This window comes from Mangifera indica, chromosome 11 (genome assembly GCF_011075055.1).
Source record: "Mangifera indica cultivar Alphonso chromosome 11, CATAS_Mindica_2.1, whole genome shotgun sequence".
Lineage (NCBI taxonomy): Eukaryota > Viridiplantae > Streptophyta > Magnoliopsida > Sapindales > Anacardiaceae > Mangifera > Mangifera indica.
This window is the reverse complement of record NC_058147.1, coordinates 13,534,094-13,552,847: the sequence shown is the minus strand read 5'-3', so window position 1 is coordinate 13,552,847 and position 18,754 is coordinate 13,534,094. Positions and strand designations below refer to the sequence as shown.

At 31.9% G+C, this 18,754-nt stretch overlaps 3 protein-coding genes across 3 annotated transcripts; 1 reads left to right on the top strand and 2 right to left on the bottom strand.

The window, feature by feature from the left end:
• Nucleotides 1-1,143: 1,143 nt before the first annotated feature.
• Nucleotides 1,144-3,782, bottom strand: LOC123228922 (serine/threonine-protein kinase-like protein CCR4). The gene has a single exon (XM_044654424.1). It carries the CDS (start codon nucleotides 3,639-3,641, stop codon nucleotides 1,332-1,334), a length of 2,310 nt encoding a protein of 769 aa, XP_044510359.1. The 5' UTR covers nucleotides 3,642-3,782; the 3' UTR covers nucleotides 1,144-1,331.
• A 6,461-nt stretch (nucleotides 3,783-10,243) lies between these two features.
• Nucleotides 10,244-11,587, top strand: LOC123229945. Its single transcript, XM_044656001.1, has 4 exons — nucleotides 10,244-10,713; nucleotides 10,789-10,841; nucleotides 10,938-11,108; nucleotides 11,191-11,587. The coding sequence occupies exons 1-4, from the start codon at nucleotides 10,321-10,323 to the stop codon at nucleotides 11,405-11,407; spliced, it is 834 nt and encodes a 277-aa protein (XP_044511936.1). The 5' UTR covers nucleotides 10,244-10,320; the 3' UTR covers nucleotides 11,408-11,587.
• A 109-nt stretch (nucleotides 11,588-11,696) lies between these two features.
• Nucleotides 11,697-16,501, bottom strand: LOC123229944 (receptor protein-tyrosine kinase CEPR2-like). The gene is made up of 3 exons (XM_044656000.1): nucleotides 15,974-16,501; nucleotides 12,554-15,204; nucleotides 11,697-12,274 (listed from the first exon to the last, which is right to left on the bottom strand). Exons 2-3 carry the CDS (start codon nucleotides 15,105-15,107, stop codon nucleotides 11,904-11,906), a joined length of 2,925 nt encoding a protein of 974 aa, XP_044511935.1. The 5' UTR covers nucleotides 15,108-15,204; nucleotides 15,974-16,501; the 3' UTR covers nucleotides 11,697-11,903.
• Nucleotides 16,502-18,754: the final 2,253 nt, after the last annotated feature.

The following is an 18,754-nucleotide window of genomic DNA, read 5'->3' as shown; positions in this document are numbered from 1 at the left end:
GTGTAAATTCTTTTAGCATCTTATTTATTTGAAGGGATCCACGGATGTTGGAAAGACTTTCTCTTCTGAACTTTTTGAATTATGTCTTAAGAAAAAGAGATGATCATGATTAAGTCTAAATTTCTTTCTTAAGGTTTCTTGTTCAATCTTTTCCCTTTGACTCAACCAATTCTGCAAACGTAAAATGGATGTGTTTTGGTGAAATAGTTTTTGTCATGTGTCCAAAGAATTGTATGATTGTACAATTCAACTCTGTTTTGTTTTTACCCTTTCAAGAATTCTGTTGTGTTAACCATTGACATTTAGGCTTTGACTTGTATTATGGATTTTCCTTTTTATCAATTTATAATCAATAGGTAAACGCAATACATGTAAAATAAGTTTCATAATTGATTTAATTCTCATATTTTTAAGCATACACTAAAACCCACTTGAGTTAATAAAATATACAGTAAAACCCAGTCATAAAACAATCACCAAATAACAAAACTAAAACAATATTAGAAGAATATTTCAACAACATAAACCCAACTTCATATTTGTTTCCATAAATAAAGATTAGTTTCAGCATCATTCAATCTTACTCCATCACAACCTTTAAAAACGGAGAAGAGGCGTTTGGAGTAGGGGGTAGTGGATTTGGGTTGCAAAACAAAAGAAGAGTCAGACAAAAGTGAAAACTCTAAATGAGCCAGAAAAAAAAGAAATTTAAAAGTGTAAGTATCCAAATTAATCCAAAGCAAAATTTATAATTTATTCCTTCCCAGGATCTAATGAAGATTTAGTAGGTATACCTGCAGATGCAGATATGATTTGACTCGCTCCCTAGATTCTATGGCAAATATCAATTTAAACCCTTCTTGAAACCCAGTATTTCGACTCTGCACCATTTGGTACTTTCAAACTTTTTTCTTCAAAAGCCAAATACCATGGACTTTTTCAAACCCATCTTCCTCGTTATTAATTATTCAAGTCTAACTTTCTTATTATTATAATAATTGATTGAAATATAATTTTATTTTTGAACGTCAAATTGACCTTACATATTGGAAGAAGACGATTTTCAAATGAAATTCAAACAACCCATGACTTTGTCTACAGCTACAGCTACAATTCAATTAAAGAAATAAATGTATACCCAAATAAAAAATGATAGTAATAATATATATAAAAAGAAAAATCAATGTTGTGTTAATTGACTTGGTTATGGTACACTTTTTAGACCTCTCTAATCAATCAAGAAATGGTGAAAAAATTGTTTACATGTATTAACAAAAAATGGGTTTCCTCTACATTAGTGATGTGAAATGTATAATGCACTGAATATTGTTTCACGTAGAAGAGTCTGTTGTGGATCTGGAGAGTGGCGGAGGCACCGTGCAAGCGGTTAATGCCCTGTCTAAACTATTTAAAATGTCAGTCATGGAAGGCCTGTCTCTGCCTCCTTGTGTGACACAATCCACAGCCAAATACCCAACATATGCAACTGCCTCTATTTCATATGGCGTTGGTGGCGGCACTCTTCTATCCAAAATTCTATGGATTTCATCCTGAACTATGTAAGGAACCGCATAATCAACCACATTTCTTGGCATTCCATTCTCATTCTTGTGAATTGCTCTCAGCCCAGTTAACAATTCCAGTAAAACAACTCCAAAACTGTAAACATCAGTTTTTGTGGTCAATTTTTGAAGCCTGTAGGACTCTGGATCCATGTAGCCAAGGGTTCCAGCTGCATTAATTGAAAGGTGAGACTCGTCATCTCCAGGACCCATCATTGACAAACCAAAATCAGAGACTTTGGCAGTCCATGTATCATCTAGCAATATGTTTGATGACTTGATATCACGATGTATGATTTGGGGCACGGCGTACTCGTGGAGGTATTCAATCCCTCTAGCCGCGTCCAATGCAACCTTAAGCCTTGCAGACCATGACCTTAATGGTGAGTCTTCCAGCTTGTGAAGATGCTGATGGAGTGTCCCATTGTTCATGTATTCATAAACCAACACAAGTTCATCTTTGTCTTCACAGAAGCCTAATAACCTCACCAGATTCTTGTGATGAAGGCGCGATAGCAATTCAAGTTCATTGAGGAAGGCGTGATCTTTGTCCTCCTGGCGCCTTGTGCCACCAACTCTCGAGGAGGTGTTCGACACTTCAGCTCGCTTGATAGCTACTTTACGCCCATCATCTAATATGCCATAGTAGACTGAACCAAAACTTCCTGTCCCGATCTTGTGATCCTCCGAGAAATTATCCGTAGCATCAAGTAGTACTTGTAATGAAAACTCTTCCAAGTGACCTGCAGTTCCAATGCTAGCCAATCCGCTGAGCCGCTTCTCTAAAACCGGTTGTCCTGTAGGCTGTTCGAGCGGGTTTCGGTGTTGGCCTGAACCTTGTTCAGCCAGTGCGCCATTCTCATCGAGTCGTCCTGAATCGTGGACGCGGCAACCTCGACCTTTGCATATCCTGTAGAGGAAGAAAAGCAATACTAGAACTAAAGACAATGATCCTACACAACCCACAACTAGCAAAGCCACCATCTTCCCACTCCAGCCTGAGCCTCCACTAGTCGAGGATTCATCTGACGACCGTGGTGGAGGCGCCAATGGAGGAGGACTAGATTCTTGTAGCGGTGGCAGTGGTTCACAGATAGATCCCAATTGTCCGCAAAGAGTGCCGGACCCATCCAAAATGCCATATGGACAAGAACTTCTACAAGGTCCTGGCAAAACCTTCGCAAACACCATTCTATAATCAGCAATTCCTTCACCCCAACAATAAAGAGAGAAATTATATTTCAAAACTCCACAGAAAACTCTTCGTTTCGCTTCAATTGAAACAAAATAAGTCTCTTGTAAAGCTGCTGGCAAACTAAAATTATCTTGCCCCCAACAAACTACTGTTTCATTAGAATACCGCAAAGCACAGCTACGATTTTCTCCCAAGGCTAGAGCTTTGAACTCATCTTGCGGCGGTTGGCCCACCCCATCTCCCCAACATTCCAAACTTTGATTTAAACTTATTGCACAAGCATGGCTAAACCCCGCATCAATTATACTGTAATTACCAGAGGGCACTTGATCAATGACCGTAGAATTTACAGTAGTTGCATTATTGCAACTAATACTGCCGGTTTCCGATAACCCGCAGACGAAATCTTGACCAACGGCAATACTCGAAAACCTCTGAACAATCGAACTTGAATTGAACTGAGGCCATTGCCAGCATTCAAGGCTATTAGTCCCGTTCACAACGCCGCAAATATGAGAGTTTCCAGCTTCAAGTTGTTGAATGGCGGGAGGACCTTGATAAATTCTCTTGTGTTCCGTAACTGTACCGTTTGAAGAAAACCTCCAGCAATGGATAGCTGAAGAAGACAAAGTAAGAAAGTTTCTAAGGGTACACATGAAACCATCTCCACCAACAACACCTGAAAAGGTAACGTTAGAATTAAGGTTCTCAACTAAGCTAGAACAGTTGAGAAAAGAGGAGTTTCCAGTAGGGGAAACAACCAATGCACATATCAAAGTGAAGTTAGAATTTTCAGATATTGAAACAGTTGAAAGGGAAGAAATGAATGGAAGAAAAGAAAGAAAGAGTAAGAGTTTTAGAACAGAATTAAAGAAAGCAGCCATGATTAGAGAAAAGGTGTTGTGGCAATCTCATGTTGAGAAGAAGAGAGGAAGATGAAATGGAAATGGGTTTGGTGGTGTTTTTGTAAAGAATGAAGAGAGAAACGCGGATTGGTGGAACGCAGGGAGGACCAAAGAGGAAAGACCGACCGAGTCGTATGTGTGAACAACTTGTCTCTGGAAAAATGTTGAAACCAGAGGTGCTGGTCAACACTTGAAACCTCACTCTCTGTTTTAGTCGCCAGCACTTTTCAAAACTCGTTGTAATTCGGGTGAGTCACCTGGTTGAGTCGGAGATATTGAGTTTGTATAAAAATAGATGACGTGACATTCAGATCCTGAATCCCGTTGATATATATAATTATATTCAATTTATATATATATATATATATATATACAATATAAGATTTTACTGTAATTAAATATAATTTTTGATAAATTTAAAGTGTTTATGTTGATTTAGAGAGACTAGAAGTATAACACATAAAAGGAATAAAATTAGATATATAAATATTATTTATTAACTTATCTATATATAATTAGATGATGTAATTATTTTATTTTTTTAAAATTTTAAAACCATTCGTTTCATATATTATTAAGTAAATTTGTGTGTATATATATATATTAGTAAAAATTATTTATATAGATGTACTGAATTAATTATTATAATATAATTGCTAGGATAATTAAGGTAAAATGTGATAAAATTGACAGAAATGAAAAGGATGGTCAAGGTCTTTGAATTTTTCAAATTTTGGTAGAAATTCTGATAAGATAATCAACTTGTTGAATTAGTCTTTGCTGGAGGGAATGGTAAATCTCTTTTTCTTTCTTCTTTATATAAATCTTATTAAATATACCCAAATTTTGAATTTACCATTCACTTGAGTTTTCTCCAAAGATGTTAGCGGAACTAGCTAGTCCTTTGACTTGACTGAATACATACAATTTAATCATATAGTACCCAAAATTTATTTTCAAAATTAATTAATCAATTAACAAATATTATAATTTAGCGGTATTGTATGTATGTATGTATGTATGTATGTATGTATGTATGTAATGGTATTTATTGTACATAAAACAGAAGGGTGTATTTATAGCACCGCCCAAGGAGATCAAAGTGTTGCCTCACCTCACCGCCCATATTATTCAATTGGGTGATTTCGAAACGTTTTTGGCAGCAGGAAAATCCACCACATATTATCACACTGATTACCCCAATACAGCAGCAGCGTTACTGTTTACTCAAAATTGATTTACTCCATTGTTTTTGAGGCTAAAAAACTTGTTTTTAATATAAAATATGGTAAAATTTTAAAGTTTTACCTCTAAATTTTTAAAAATTTAAATATTTATTTATAAGTTAAAATTTTTAGTTAAAACCAATGATAAAATTATTATTTAATAATAATATTTAAAAAATAAAAATTTATATTATTTTACCCTTTTAATTTATTTCGTCTCTTTGGTTGCTTTACCCAAAGATCTTTCACCCAAGTTATTTTCAATTGCTTCATCTAGAGATCTCTTGGGTCTCTTCGGTTTTCAACATTGAAAAGGAGAAGAAAAGGGAGAAATAAGCCAAAAAAGGGGAAGGAGAGAGAATTCAACCGGCAACATCGCCGACAAAAGGGAGAAAAATAGAAGGAAATTCTAAGATTGAAAATATAAGATTTTAAAGTTTAATCATAGAAAAAATTATTAATTTTTTAAATCTAAAGAAAAAAATAGATAATATTTTATTATTTTGAATATATTATTAGTTAAAAGATAATTTTATCTTTAAAATTAATTATTTATATTAATTTTATCTGTTTATAGATGAGAGATTGGAGTTTTAATAGTTAACAGGTGAGAGTTGCGCTTGCATCAAACCTTGGGTGGGACAGAGTGATTTGGCCTATATTCACACCCACCTATATAGACAAAAACAATCAATTTCCCCATAATGATAAAAAATTGACTTAACAAATTATTAGAATCCTATATTTTCTTTCCCATTTATTCTCAAATTACTTTTTCAAATTAATTTAACAAATTTTAAAGAAAATAGAAAAAAAAAAAATGATGTAGGATGGAATTATTATATTATTAATAAGATATGATGGAAGAAAATTGACTTTAAAATCATTTATTACAATGGAGAGAATTTTCAAATAGAATTAGGTTGAAGAGTCCCTGAAAGCGCGGTGGGATTTGGTAAAATGAATACCACAAAATCAATTCACAAACAATACACAGCTGTTCCAGAATCGTGTCTGCGCAGATAAATTAAATATATACACACTTTGCTTGCTTTGAATTTTATTTATGTTATATTTATTTATACCCACCGACGACAACTTTGATTTATTTATCATTAATTAATTAATGGGAAATTATATTAGGTAAACATTTTTTTTTTCTTTTTTAACATGCATCTGATGTGAATCCAGAATTTTTTAGTTGATTTGTGAACAGCTTTCACAAACTAATTAAATTACTCTTTCTTTAATTAAAGCTCAAATCGATTGACTTTGAAGCAATGGTCTCCGACAACCATCTCTGGACACCAATGACTCTCCTTTAAACTCAACGTTGTCATCGTCCCTCCTAAGAGTATTTTGTCATCTGGAATCGTTTGGATTGAAAGAATCCAAAAGATTTGCCTAGATGACACCTTTGTCACGTCGTCCAAATGAAGCATTTTGAACCAACATTTCATTGTACTGTGCCTCTTCGTTGTAGATGGAGGCCGAATTTTGTTGCATCGTGGACTCAACTTAGGATAGTTGTTAGAGTTTCGTCTATAGCTTAGTGATGATAGCATCATTACTGGTGGCTAGAGAGAGGAAAAAAAATAAATCTTAGGTTTTAAGGGGAAAATGTTACTTTTCAAAATTAAAAAACTTTAGGTAAGAGTGAAATTGTTAGTTTTTAAAACTCAGAGGAGATAATTTAATGAATTTTATATTAATGATAACATAACAATTTTAACTTTACTTATAATAGGAAAATCTAACAACAGTTGACCTATGGGTGGGTGTTTAAGTTTTTGAATTGATACTACTTTTGAGATTGGACTAAAAATTAGGTGGGAAATAGTCCTTTGCCCTTTTTTTTGATTAGATGAGTATACTTTTTTAAACCCCATTTGTTCATTATACCCCTTGCCCATGATTCAAGTTCATGCTCATTTTCCCCTCTTCCCTAATTTTAGAACCTTAACCTTTCAAACTTATTTTCATTCATATTCTCAAAATCATTTCAAAATTAAAGAAAGAAATATTATATCAAAATCATCTTAATCCAAATAAATAAAATTTAATTATATTATTTGATATTTTGTTTGAAGATTTGAAATTTACAATTTACAATTTATTTGCGTAAGATTGAATTCCACTTTGTTAATTTGTAAATTCTTACCGTTTTTGTTATTGTTTTATAGTTAATTTAGTTATAAGAATACATTATTTACATAAAATTTATATTAATATGAAATAATGTTTAGTTTTTTTTAGATCAAATGAATGAAAAATACAATACTTTGATTTTTCTTAAAAAAGTATAGACAAGTAGACGTGACTTTTTAATATTTAAATTTTTTTTCATTTTAATCTAGACTTAATGTAAAGAAATTATTTTATAACTAAATTAACCAAAAAACAACAACAAAAACTTACAAATTAACAAAGTATAGTAATAGTAAGTTTCTAAGATTAGAAAATAGGATTAAGTTGGAGTCTTGACTAAAAAGGTATAATAAAAAAATGAGGATTAAAAAGGTATAAGCGATTCAAAAATTACTAAAATAATTAATTTTCCAATTGTTATTTAGTGTTGGGAAATTATGGAAGTAGTGATCATATGTTTTCCTATTATAACTTTTGATATGATTGCATGTTGTTTGTTTGTATCTTATTTCAACTAGTAAATTGTTATAACATTTGTTTGATAACGGCCAAAGGACTATTTCCCACCCAAAGTATGTTCATATAATATTATTGCATATAAATGGAAAGAGTTAGCATATCAACTCTAACACTATTTAATTTAGTTTTGAATTATGTCGAATTGACTCAAAAGAAATTTTATATAAGAAAAACTCAACCCTAATCGAAACTCAATTTTTTGTGTGTGGGTTAACAGATAATATTAAAATTGTTAATTCTACCTATCTCAAAAATAATATGAACTTATATAATGGAAAAGGCATATGTCAATAAATTAACATAATTAGAACTTAATATTATGAACTTTTTGGCATCAACATAGGAAATTTTTTTTTTTCTTTTAAAGTATACCTCTTTAGTAGTTTCATTTTTTTTAAACAAATAATCAGTTACAAATAACATTGAGAAAAATAAGAATTAATAATAATATTTTTTTAAGGTTTAATTAGATTACAAGAATCTGGATACATATTCATTAACTTGTAATAATTTCGTTTTTAAACGTTTTAATCATGATAAAATTATTTTAAAATTTTCAAAGATATTTTTGCTATGTATCGAGATGGTTATTATCCAAAAAAAAATTATGAAAATAATTTTTATTTGGGAATTTGCATAATATAATAATAATATGTATTCTATATTATAAATGTTATATCAGGAAAAAAATCAACAGAAATTAATTAGGTTAACCACAATTAACTTAACCTAAACATAATTAACCAATTCTTTCAGTGTTAAGTGTATATGGCCAATGCTTTACACCGTAACAAAAATACTCACGTATAAAGAATCATTGAATTCATTTCTAACTTTGAAATCTTGCATTCTCACCCCCACAAAGTCACATTTAATGCATACCCCTGTTCATTAAACTCAAGGTCTTGATAATTTTCCTTGTGTTTCGGTGATAAAAATAACAAAAAGTAATATTAGTAAATTATTCTTTACCGTATTTAATAACTTATAAGGTAGAGATTTAAGAATTTTTGTGTAAATATAGAGTGTTCTTTGTTGCAATTTTTCTGGTTGATTTTTTGTGTGAAATAGTTTGAATTCTTTGCAATTTTGATAAATTTATTAATGGATTTGTGTTAAAATAGATATAGAGTCGATTGGTGATAAAATCGAGTTTGAAAATCGTTAGTTTAGGGTAATTTGATCATTACATATGATTCACAATCACCACACAAATCACAAATGATGGTTTGGGTTGAAAATGGGGTGCATTTGTTATTTTTCAAATCACGTGGGTCATGCACAGGGCGTTTCAGGTAACAATTTATTACGTGGGAGGGGGGGTTAAGGCAACGAGGAGGGGTGAGGCCAAATATCTTATTCCCCATCTTTATCTCTATTACAGTGATGATTATGATTTTCCGTTCTTTATCTGCTAAATACAATATGAATATATTAAATAGTAAAAATAATTAAAATTAACTAACCCGATATTTCAAATACCACAAATAATATATGCTAACCATCTTGATATGTAAAACAAAAAATTTAAATAATTTAAAATTATAAGAATATATTAGTATTTTGAGCAAAAATATTAATATAAAAGAGTGAGGATAGAGCAAGTTGGGGAGGGTACATATGTACCTTATCAACACTTTCCTCGATTATATAAATATTTTTTGTCCTTATTCTTGTTTTCTCCTTCATTTTTATCAGAAAACCTTCACTTTGTTAAGGTTAGGGCATGGAAAGGATCGTAAATTTGAATTAAAATTACTATATCTAATAAAGGTATGCTTGGTGGGTTTTTTTGATAAGTTCTAATTTATGGTTTTTATGATTTTTTTTTTAATTAGGAGGTTTTCTAATATTTTTTTATCATAAGATATTTTTTATATATAGTTTTTAAATTTTGATCATTTTATTTAATAAGGTAAGTATCAAATTAAACCTTATTTAATAAAATATCAATTTACCCTCGTGTGATAAAATTTTAACATACCCCACATGATCAATTAATTTCAGAACTTATATCAGATGGGATTGTGATGCCCTTTTTGTTGATGGACGGGTTAGAGTTTATTATAATAAAAGATGTGAAGGATAATTGTGATGTTAAGTTGAAGGTTTTGATTTGATTATGTCTGTTTGTTTAACATCCGAAAAATAGGTCAATTAATTTCCCAAAATCAGACCTAAGCGTTTTTGAGCTTAGCCCCTAGTTCATATCTACGAAAGAATTTTAGATGTCCACGTGTCTGGTGTAGTATTTCCCACGTGGCATTTCTATTCGTGGCTCAAAATCAAGTAGCACCTAAATCTTATCTCTCCTCCTTTGTTCTTCACCTCTTACTTTTTTTTTTATTTTAATATCAATAATATTATTAATACCCTCATTGATTTTAAAAACAATTAAAAAAATTTCCATCACTATATATAGTACTCTATTTAAAATAAAATTGAGTTATAATAAATTTTACAACAATATTTTCTATATAACCATAAATATTAATAAACAAAAATAAGCTTACATATAATATAATCATGTGGTTAAATAATTTTATTTTATATTATCAGAAAATTTAATATATATATATATATATATACACAAGATTAAAATCTCAATTTAGTTACATAATAATGTTTCAATATTAAATTAATATGGAATTAAATATTCATGAGTTATTTTAAATACAATTAATATCCCTTGAGTTAAAACCAAAAACTAAATGATACCACGAACAAAAATCATGTAGTTTCTTTCAGAATTGAAGCAATAAGCAATGGCTCAATTGCTACTCAGCTATCCTACTTCAGGCTCCGCCACTCTGACTCTGAGGAGTGCAAATTATTTGAGGAGCAGAGGCGCTTTTGAGAAACCAGAAACCTGCTGGGGGAGAAGTCTTCATGTAGTCCAATGTTGCAGTACAACAAGCACTTCTGGTTCATCAAATAAGCATGTGGAATTACTAGGCAGAGTTGAGAATGATAGAGCAGATGGGGGTAAAGGCAGTGAAAATGGTGAACAGTTTGAGTATTTGGTGAGTGAGTTTGGTTGGAAAGCAAGAAGGTTAGCTAATGAAGACGATGAGATGAGGAAAGTTGCTGCAATTCAAGCTGAAGCTTTTCATACCCCTCTTCTTTTCTTTGATGATCTTTTCTTTGAATTCTTCAAGGTTACTCTCCTTCTCCCCCTTTCTTTTCATTGTTTTTATAAGCTTAGAACAAAGTATTTACATTTCTTTTTACAGGCAGAAGTGCTTTCTGGGCTTTTTTACAAACTCAGGAACTCGCCTCCAAACAGGTAACATTAATTTATCCTCTCATATTAGTGTAGCATTGATGAAGAGAAAATATGAATCAATTAACCATTGACAAACAAACTTGATTAATTACACAGGTATGCATGTTTGGTAGCTGAACCTAACAATGAAGCCATAAAATCAAAAGGCAGACTTGTTGGAGTAGTGGATGTGACAGTGCTAAGAGATGAAGCTGTTCTTCAACATCTCCATGGAGCTGCTGAAGAATACCTATACGTATCTGGCCTGGCTGTTTCCAAAAATTTCAGGTAATTTCACATTATCAATTTCCTATAGTTTCCCAGAAATATTTTGTAATCTTTTATGCATAAGTTAACTTGTTACTTGCAGAAGAAAGAAAATAGGCAGTGTGTTATTGAAAGCATGTGACATGCTTGCTGTCATATGGGGCTTTGAATTTCTTGCCCTGAGAGCTTATGAAGAAGATTATGGTGCTCGTAAACTGTATTCAAAAGCTGGTTACGAAGTGGTTTCAGGTGATCTGCCATGGATGTCGACTTGGATTGGAAGAAAGCGCCGTGTTCTTATGATTAAACGTGTTAATTGATTCACAATTATTCCTTCACATTGTTCGTAGTCATATCAGCAACAAAATCAAAGCCAGGAAGTTAATGTTCAAATATGTTAATCCATAGCTTTCTGCTATTTTTTGAGATTTCTTATCAAATTCTAATATGACAATTGGAAGATTGTGAATATGATTTATGATGAACCATATGTTACAAAACTCAGATTCATTTGACATCTCTATAGTGAATATCAGAATGCACAAAGCCAAGAATCACCATTGAATAAGAGCAAATTAGATTTAAAAAAAAAAAAAAAAGTCAGATGCATTTTACAATAGCAAACATCACATTTTTAATATATATTTATATCACAACTTCGAATCCACTCAATGATACAGAGAAAGCTTCATAAGTAAGAAGCAGAAGTATTAAATATCAACAATTTTTCTGGCAAAATGTAGAAGAAACTAATAATTGAAAGAGAATTTATAACATTTAAAGATAAGCTATTAGCTACCACTACCAGACCTTTAACTACAGAATGATTTTCCCAGATTTGTCTGAGCCACCATCTGGAGACCTGTAAATGCAAGGATCAGCGTTGACAAGCATTTTGACAACTTCTCTCATGGATGGGCGAAGACCTGGGAGCTTGTTGGTGCATAGAACACCAATCATCAAGACATCAATCATGTTCTCTTGGATGGTTACAGATGCAACTTCATCGTCGAGAAGCTTGAGGATGTTTTCACGGTTATAGAGATGAGTTGAAACCCAGTCAACTATATCTTTTCCATCTCCATACTCTTCCTCCAATGCTCTTCTTCCAGTAACCAACTCCAGTAGCACCACACCAAAACTATATACATCGCTCTTCTCGGTGACTTTTAAAGTATATACCATCTCTGCCAGAGCAAATGTGGAATGCCAATATGTCATGAACAGCTCAAAACTTTGTAAAATTCAGGGGAAAAGAAAATGTATAAAGTAATTGAGGAGAAATTACAAGTTAGATGCAGCTATATATATCATATACAGCCAATTGTCTCAATTGAAAAAGCCAATGAGAAATCACACTTGAGACAAATGTAAACTATAAATACCATTTTATCAATAATGCTTAAACAGAGCATAATGGGGGCAAGGTGGAAAAATTGTTCATTAAAACAAGTTTTGAAACTCACCGGGTGCAATGTAACCAATTGTTCCGGCAAAGCAGCTATATTCAAAACCTTTTTGAGACTTGTCTGCAATTTTTGCAACCCCAAAATCAGCAATTTTTGGCTCGTGATCTTCATCAAGTAAAATGTTGCTTGATTTTATATCTCTGTGAATGATAGGAGGAGAGCAATCATGGTGCAGATATGCAATTCCCTTAGCAGCTCCTAGAGCAATTTTGTACCTCCGACACCAATTAAGTCCTAGTTGCCCACCTTTTACCTTTTTGTGAAGGGCTTCAAACAGATTACCATTGGCCATGTACTCAAACACCAGATAATTCGATCCTCCTTTCAGTAGACAAGCATAAAGTTTCAGTATATTTCTGTGCCTGATCTTGCCCAAGATCGCCATTTCTGCTGCGAAAAGCTTCACAGCATCACTTTTCCATAGTTGTTTAACAGCAACTGTACCACGATTTTTCTTCAAATCCAGGCGATAAACTTTTCCCGTGCCACCAATGCCAATTAGATTTTCTTCATCCACGTTACATATTTCATCAGCATCAATATCCATTTGGTGGAAAGAGGCAAGTTCCCATTTTGGATCTATATGTTTCACCTCATCCAAATCATTTTGCATATCAGCTTCAAGCATGAAGTTTTTATAACTCACAAGCAGTAATCCAGCTAGAACAACAACCAAGGCAGCTGCTATGACACAGAAGAGGACCCATGTATTTTTAAACTTTTTCTGACTTTGCTTTCCAGGGCAAACATCCAGACTTGAATTCATAAGGGTTTTAGTACCTTGGTCCACGCAGAATCCTTTGTTACCAATAAACGCTTCGTCTCCACCCATCCTTAAAAGATATAAAGGAACGCTTCCTGACAATTGGTTCTCCGACAAATCAACAGAACTTAGCTTCAGTTTCCTAAATGAATCTGGGATAAAACCCGTGAGTCTATTTTCAGAAAGATTCAGGGCGTTCAAAGAGGTCAGTTGTGAAAATGTATGTGGAATGTTACCACTCAATAGATTCCGAGCAAGATTCAAGTCCACCAGTTTAGTACAGTAGCCCAGTTCCATTGGTATTGATCCTGTTAATGAATTATCTTCCAAATGCAAGGATGATAACTGCTTTAAAGTACCGATTTCAGAAGGTATTTCACCAGAGAAATTATTCATATTCAAGACAAGTCTCTGCAAGTTTGATAACTTTCCAAGTCCTGAAGGAAGCTCCCCTGAGAAGCTATTATTTTGCAGAGCCAAATTTTTCAAGCTAGTGGAAAATTGAATATTTGGGGAAATCCCTCCAATAAAGTCATTGTCACCAAAATCGATTATTTCTGCTTTTGGCAGTGCCCAAAGACCATCAGGAACCTTCCCAGACAACCGATTCTTATTAATTCGCAACCTCTGAAGAGTTTTGCACTCATCATAGGAATCTGGGACCTCTCCTGAAAAATTATTGTTCAGGACAAGCAAGGCATGCAATTTCCTTGCTTCACATAAAAACTTGGGAAAACTACCTGAAAAAAAATTTTCAGATATGTCAATACTGTCGAGTGGTGAATATCGACCGAAATTTGCAGGGAATTCCCCAGAGAAACTGTTTTCATAAATTGAGAAACCAATAAGATGTTGCATATCCCCAAATCCAGAGGGCAATTTTCCAGAAAATTTGTTGTTATAGCATTGAAAAACTGTTAGGTTCTTCAGATTTCCAATCCCTTCAGGCAATTCCCCAGACATCTGGTTATCAGATATATCAATTTCTTGCAAAAGAGTGAGCTCAGCAAGTTCCCGAGGGATGTTCCCAGTCAAATTGTTCCTATATGCCTCAATCTTCGTAAGTTTCCGGAAATTAGAAATTGATCTTGAGAGAGGCCCAGAAATTGCATTTTTAGATATATCAAAGGTGTCTAATTCCTTCAGTTCAAAAATAGATTCTGGGATTTCACCCTTCAAATTGCAGTCAGCCAAATAGAGCAATGTCAAGTTCTTCAAGTTCCCAATGCTAGCTGGAATTTCACCCTCAACATATTTATTTGAACCAACAACAAGTGAAACCAGTCCTGTTAATTTAGCCACCCAACTAGGGAATCTACCTGTAAAGCTGTTATTCGATAAATCTAAAATTTGCAAGTTTTTCAATATGGAAAGGTCTGGGAGGTCTCCAGCCATATGATTTGCCGTCACATTCAACACTTTGAGATTGCTACAATTGCTTAGTTCTGAAGGAAGCTTCCCAGAAATGGAATTTGAAGGCAACGAAAGATTGGTAAGGCTATCAAGTACCGAAATGGAAGGCGAAACCTCACCAGATAAAGACTTGTCATCAAGTGAAATTTCTGTGACTTTCCCAGTAACTGAATCACAAGTAATTCCCCAGAATTGGCATGGAGAATGTGCAGAATCTTTCCATGAATCCAAAACCCCCAAGGGATCTATTAGCTGGTTTTTGAACTGAAGAAGTGCTTGTGTTTCAACACTCACTGACACTGATGGTGGGAAAATACAAGCAATGAAGCACAATACTGTCGAGACTTGCAAGGATAGCGCTAAGTTTCTAGTCATTTTGTAAAAACTGAGGGACAAGATGGTAATTTAAGAATCCACTAGGCTAGAATTATAAACTCCATTATTGACATTGGCTGTAGCATCCTTGAAACAGCTGAAAAGAAGAACATTCAAATATAATCATAAATTATTCACCATTCATAATAAACTATGATTTAGCAATACAATATTGTAAAAGGAATAAACAAACCATATAATATAAAAATGATCAGTATAAAAATGTGATGTTCAAACGAAAATCTTTGTTTTTAGCTGTGGATTGTGGCTACGTTGGATTAACAAATTATTGTACAAAAGAAAGAGACTTTTAACAGTACTTTGAAGTTATTCATTCCCTTGCTTTGTAGGTGTTCAGAGAGTTCAATATGTTAAGTGGTATTGAGTCAAAAAGAGAAAAAAATTAAATTAAAAAAAAAAAAAATCAACAAGTATGAAGCTACAGACATTAAATTCATAAATCTTCCAGATTTTATGAAAATAATTATAAATCTTCTTATCATCATAAACCCATGCCAGATATTAAATATTATTTTCCAAAATATATATAAAATTAATAAAAAAATCTCTTCAAAACAGAGAGGCCTCACTGCATCATTTCCTGTTCAAGAGAAGGGTGAATGATTTCTATTCTAATAAGAAATTGAAAATTAATTATTTTTAATTAAGTAAACTCTCAAAAATAGAGTTGCTTTCCAGATTAGAATGTCATGATTTCAAACCAAATTCAACTTTTAAGTTTCTTTTACTACTATTTTAATAAACCATTATTCCATCAGCAAGAAAAATAACAGTAAATTGAAGATTCACAAAACAGTATAAAACTCAACAAAAAGGAAAAAGAACCTGAGAATGCATAAATTTACCAGAAATCTGAAAAAGCTTCAAACTTTAAACGTCTTCAAGCTATTCAAAACTTTCTCTGTAAAAATTCTAAACCTTCAGAAACTTCCCATGAACGAGAGAACCTCGTGAAAGCAAAGAAGTATCGCCTCTTGTATTAATATTTATCCACAGAGGATGAAAACTCAAGTGGGTTGCTTCCGAAAGGAAGAATTGTCGGTTCAACTCTAAATAAAAGCTGAATTTTTCTCGAGAAAAAGCAGAGCTTTAGAATCAAGTCCAATCACACAAAGGGAGAGAATGACAAAGCCAAAGCCACTCACTTGATCATAATAAAACCAAGTTCCCAAGAAAAGTTTGTCAGTTACAGAAATAAAAGTCTCCCTAGAAGAAAACAAAGCTAAGCACTGAGCAATAAATGAAGAAGAAGAAAAAGACTAATCTTAGAGAAGAAGGAAGAAGACAAAAATAAAAAAATATTGGAAAGTGAAGAAGCAGAAGTGGTTAGTGACAAAAGGAGAAGACGATGTAGTAATAATTCGGATTGCGTTATTGAAATAGTGACAATGATCCCACATGGGATAAGTAGAAGTAATCAAAGTTAAGACCCAAGAGAAGAGATAGAGATAGAGATGAGATGAGATGGCCAAGTTCATGTCTGCATCAGTATTCGTACGAGTATCTTTCAAAGTAATTTCTTTATTGGGGTGATTCCTGAAATAAAAACTACCGAATCTGGATATCTCATATAAAATTAAGTTACAATATCTTCAATCCAAACGTTGAAAGTAAATTTGTTTGTTGGCATTATGTTTTCAGTAAATTGTTCACTGTGATATTCATCAATGGTGACTCTTAAGAGAAGTTGCTTTTACCCTTTCACTTCTAGGCAAAGGGAGTATAAATTTGTTGCATTTTCTGTAACACCAATACGTACACAGAGTATATTATGTGACCAAAAAAAAATATTTTTTAAATTAAAAATAAAATAATAACTAATAATATAATAATATATTATAATTTATACATAAAATCATATATATTATTAATATATAGAATATGTTTTTTAAGAGTTAAATTGGACATAATTTATAATTTACTTATTTGTTATAAATAATAAACTAAAAATCGATTGATGTAACAGGAGTACATACATAAATTTATTTAATAAATTATATATTATAGAGAACATTTCCCTGTTCAAACATCCTGACATAAATTTATCAACTATATGTTATATGTATTTATGTTTTTACATAAATATATTATTATATAATTGAGTATATGTAATTTTATTATTTATTAATACCCAAATAAATAATTTTTCAAGAATTTTAATTACGTTTATATTCATCACCATAGTAATTCAGTTCAAGCTTTTTCCATCCCTTCTCATCAATGGACTCTTGACATATAAGAAGAAACATGATTTCTTTGATGAATTGCTACTTGTTCATCTATCTTTAAAATGTGTGGATTTTTCAAAATTAATAGACATATAAAAGAGAAATATTATCCCTATGATATAGCTTTCACTAGTTGATAAAATTTATATAATGATAAGAAATGAATATATAAAAAAAAAATATTATAATGTCATTTTTTAAAATTTGTTTATCCAACTTAATAAATTGCAATTGAATAATGGAATTCTACTAATTGAGTGTCCATAAATATATTCGTGTTGTATGAAAATTCTAAATGCTGCCACAACTTTTAGGCACAACCCACTAAGAGTTAGATTTTTGACTTGACAAAAGTATTATTATTCAGTCTATTTCTTTGATAATTTTTATCACCAATTTATATAAAAATATCCGTAAAGTGTAGTAGCTAAAATATTATTATGTTATTATGAACTCAAATCCTTCCTAAATCCTATATTAAAATGTTAATACAATTTGGAAGATTAAAGCCAAGTCATATGACCAAATTATAATAATTATAATTTCTCAATTTCTTATTATTATTATTATTTTTAATAATCATGAACAAAGCCATAAATAATTGTAGGAGGTCACATGTGCTCATTTTTCGAATTTATTTGTATTCGATTCATGGAAGGCAGATGAAGAGATAAAGAAGAATAATTTGGTTATTTTTGCCTAAAAATTCTTACGTTTTCTGGCCGTCAAAAGGCTCCTCAACCATCAATATTGTTCTGTTCTGTCTTTGGAGATTAGGCTTAGGCATAAGAATATTTGTAGAATTAGGTTCAATCAAATTCAAAATCAGATTTAAAGTTAACATATTGCCCAAAGAAAAGAAAAGTTTAAAATTCTGGGCAAGTTCTATTGGATCGAAAAAAGAAAGTTTTAAGATATTTTTGTCGTATCATTTCTTTTATCAAGAATAAATTGTGTTGGCCTTTAATTCTCTAAAATTTGACCCTTTTTGTTAATTTAATGTTGTGTGCTCAATAAAATCTCCCTGAGGGTTAACTCTAAAGTCAATTAGACCAAAAAAGCATAAGAGAGTGACTAAATAGTTCTCCAAGCCGAAGTCTACAGCTTAGTAAAATCCTGCCCATAGCTTTGATACCTTGACCAGATATGATAATAGATCGTACTAGGTCGAATCTAGCATGACCCATCATGTTCATAGGTCATGTTGTGTCATAGCCCGACCTATGACAAAACATTTTCATCTCTAATTAAACATTTTCATCTTTTTTTTTTTTTTTCTACTTTGACCCCAAAATATCTATGAATATATTAGAATGTTAAATCAATGTAGTTTTTTATTATATGGGATATCGCATTTACAACACACAATTTTAATTTACCTATTTAGAATCTGAACCT

What these genes read in the sequence shown, in the direction of transcription:
- LOC123229945 (XM_044656001.1), top strand. Translation starts at nt 10,321, where the DNA reads ATGGCTCAATTGCTACTCAGCTATCCTACTTCAGGCTCCGCCACTCTG. An exon ending in AGGAACTCGCCTCCAAACAG is followed by an intron (nt 10,842 to 10,937) that starts GTAACATTAATT and finishes TTAATTACACAG; the next exon opens with GTATGCATGTTTGGTAGCTG. An exon ending in GCTGTTTCCAAAAATTTCAG is followed by an intron (nt 11,109 to 11,190) that starts GTAATTTCACAT and finishes TGTTACTTGCAG; the next exon opens with AAGAAAGAAAATAGGCAGTG.
- LOC123229944 (XM_044656000.1), bottom strand. Translation starts at nt 15,107, where the DNA reads ATGACTAGAAACTTAGCGCTATCCTTGCAAGTCTCGACAGTATTGTGC. An exon ending in AATTGGTTACATTGCACCCG is followed by an intron (nt 12,275 to 12,553) that starts GTGAGTTTCAAA and finishes TTGCTCTGGCAG; the next exon opens with AGATGGTATATACTTTAAAA.
- LOC123228922 (XM_044654424.1), bottom strand. Translation starts at nt 3,641, where the DNA reads ATGGCTGCTTTCTTTAATTCTGTTCTAAAACTCTTACTCTTTCTTTCT.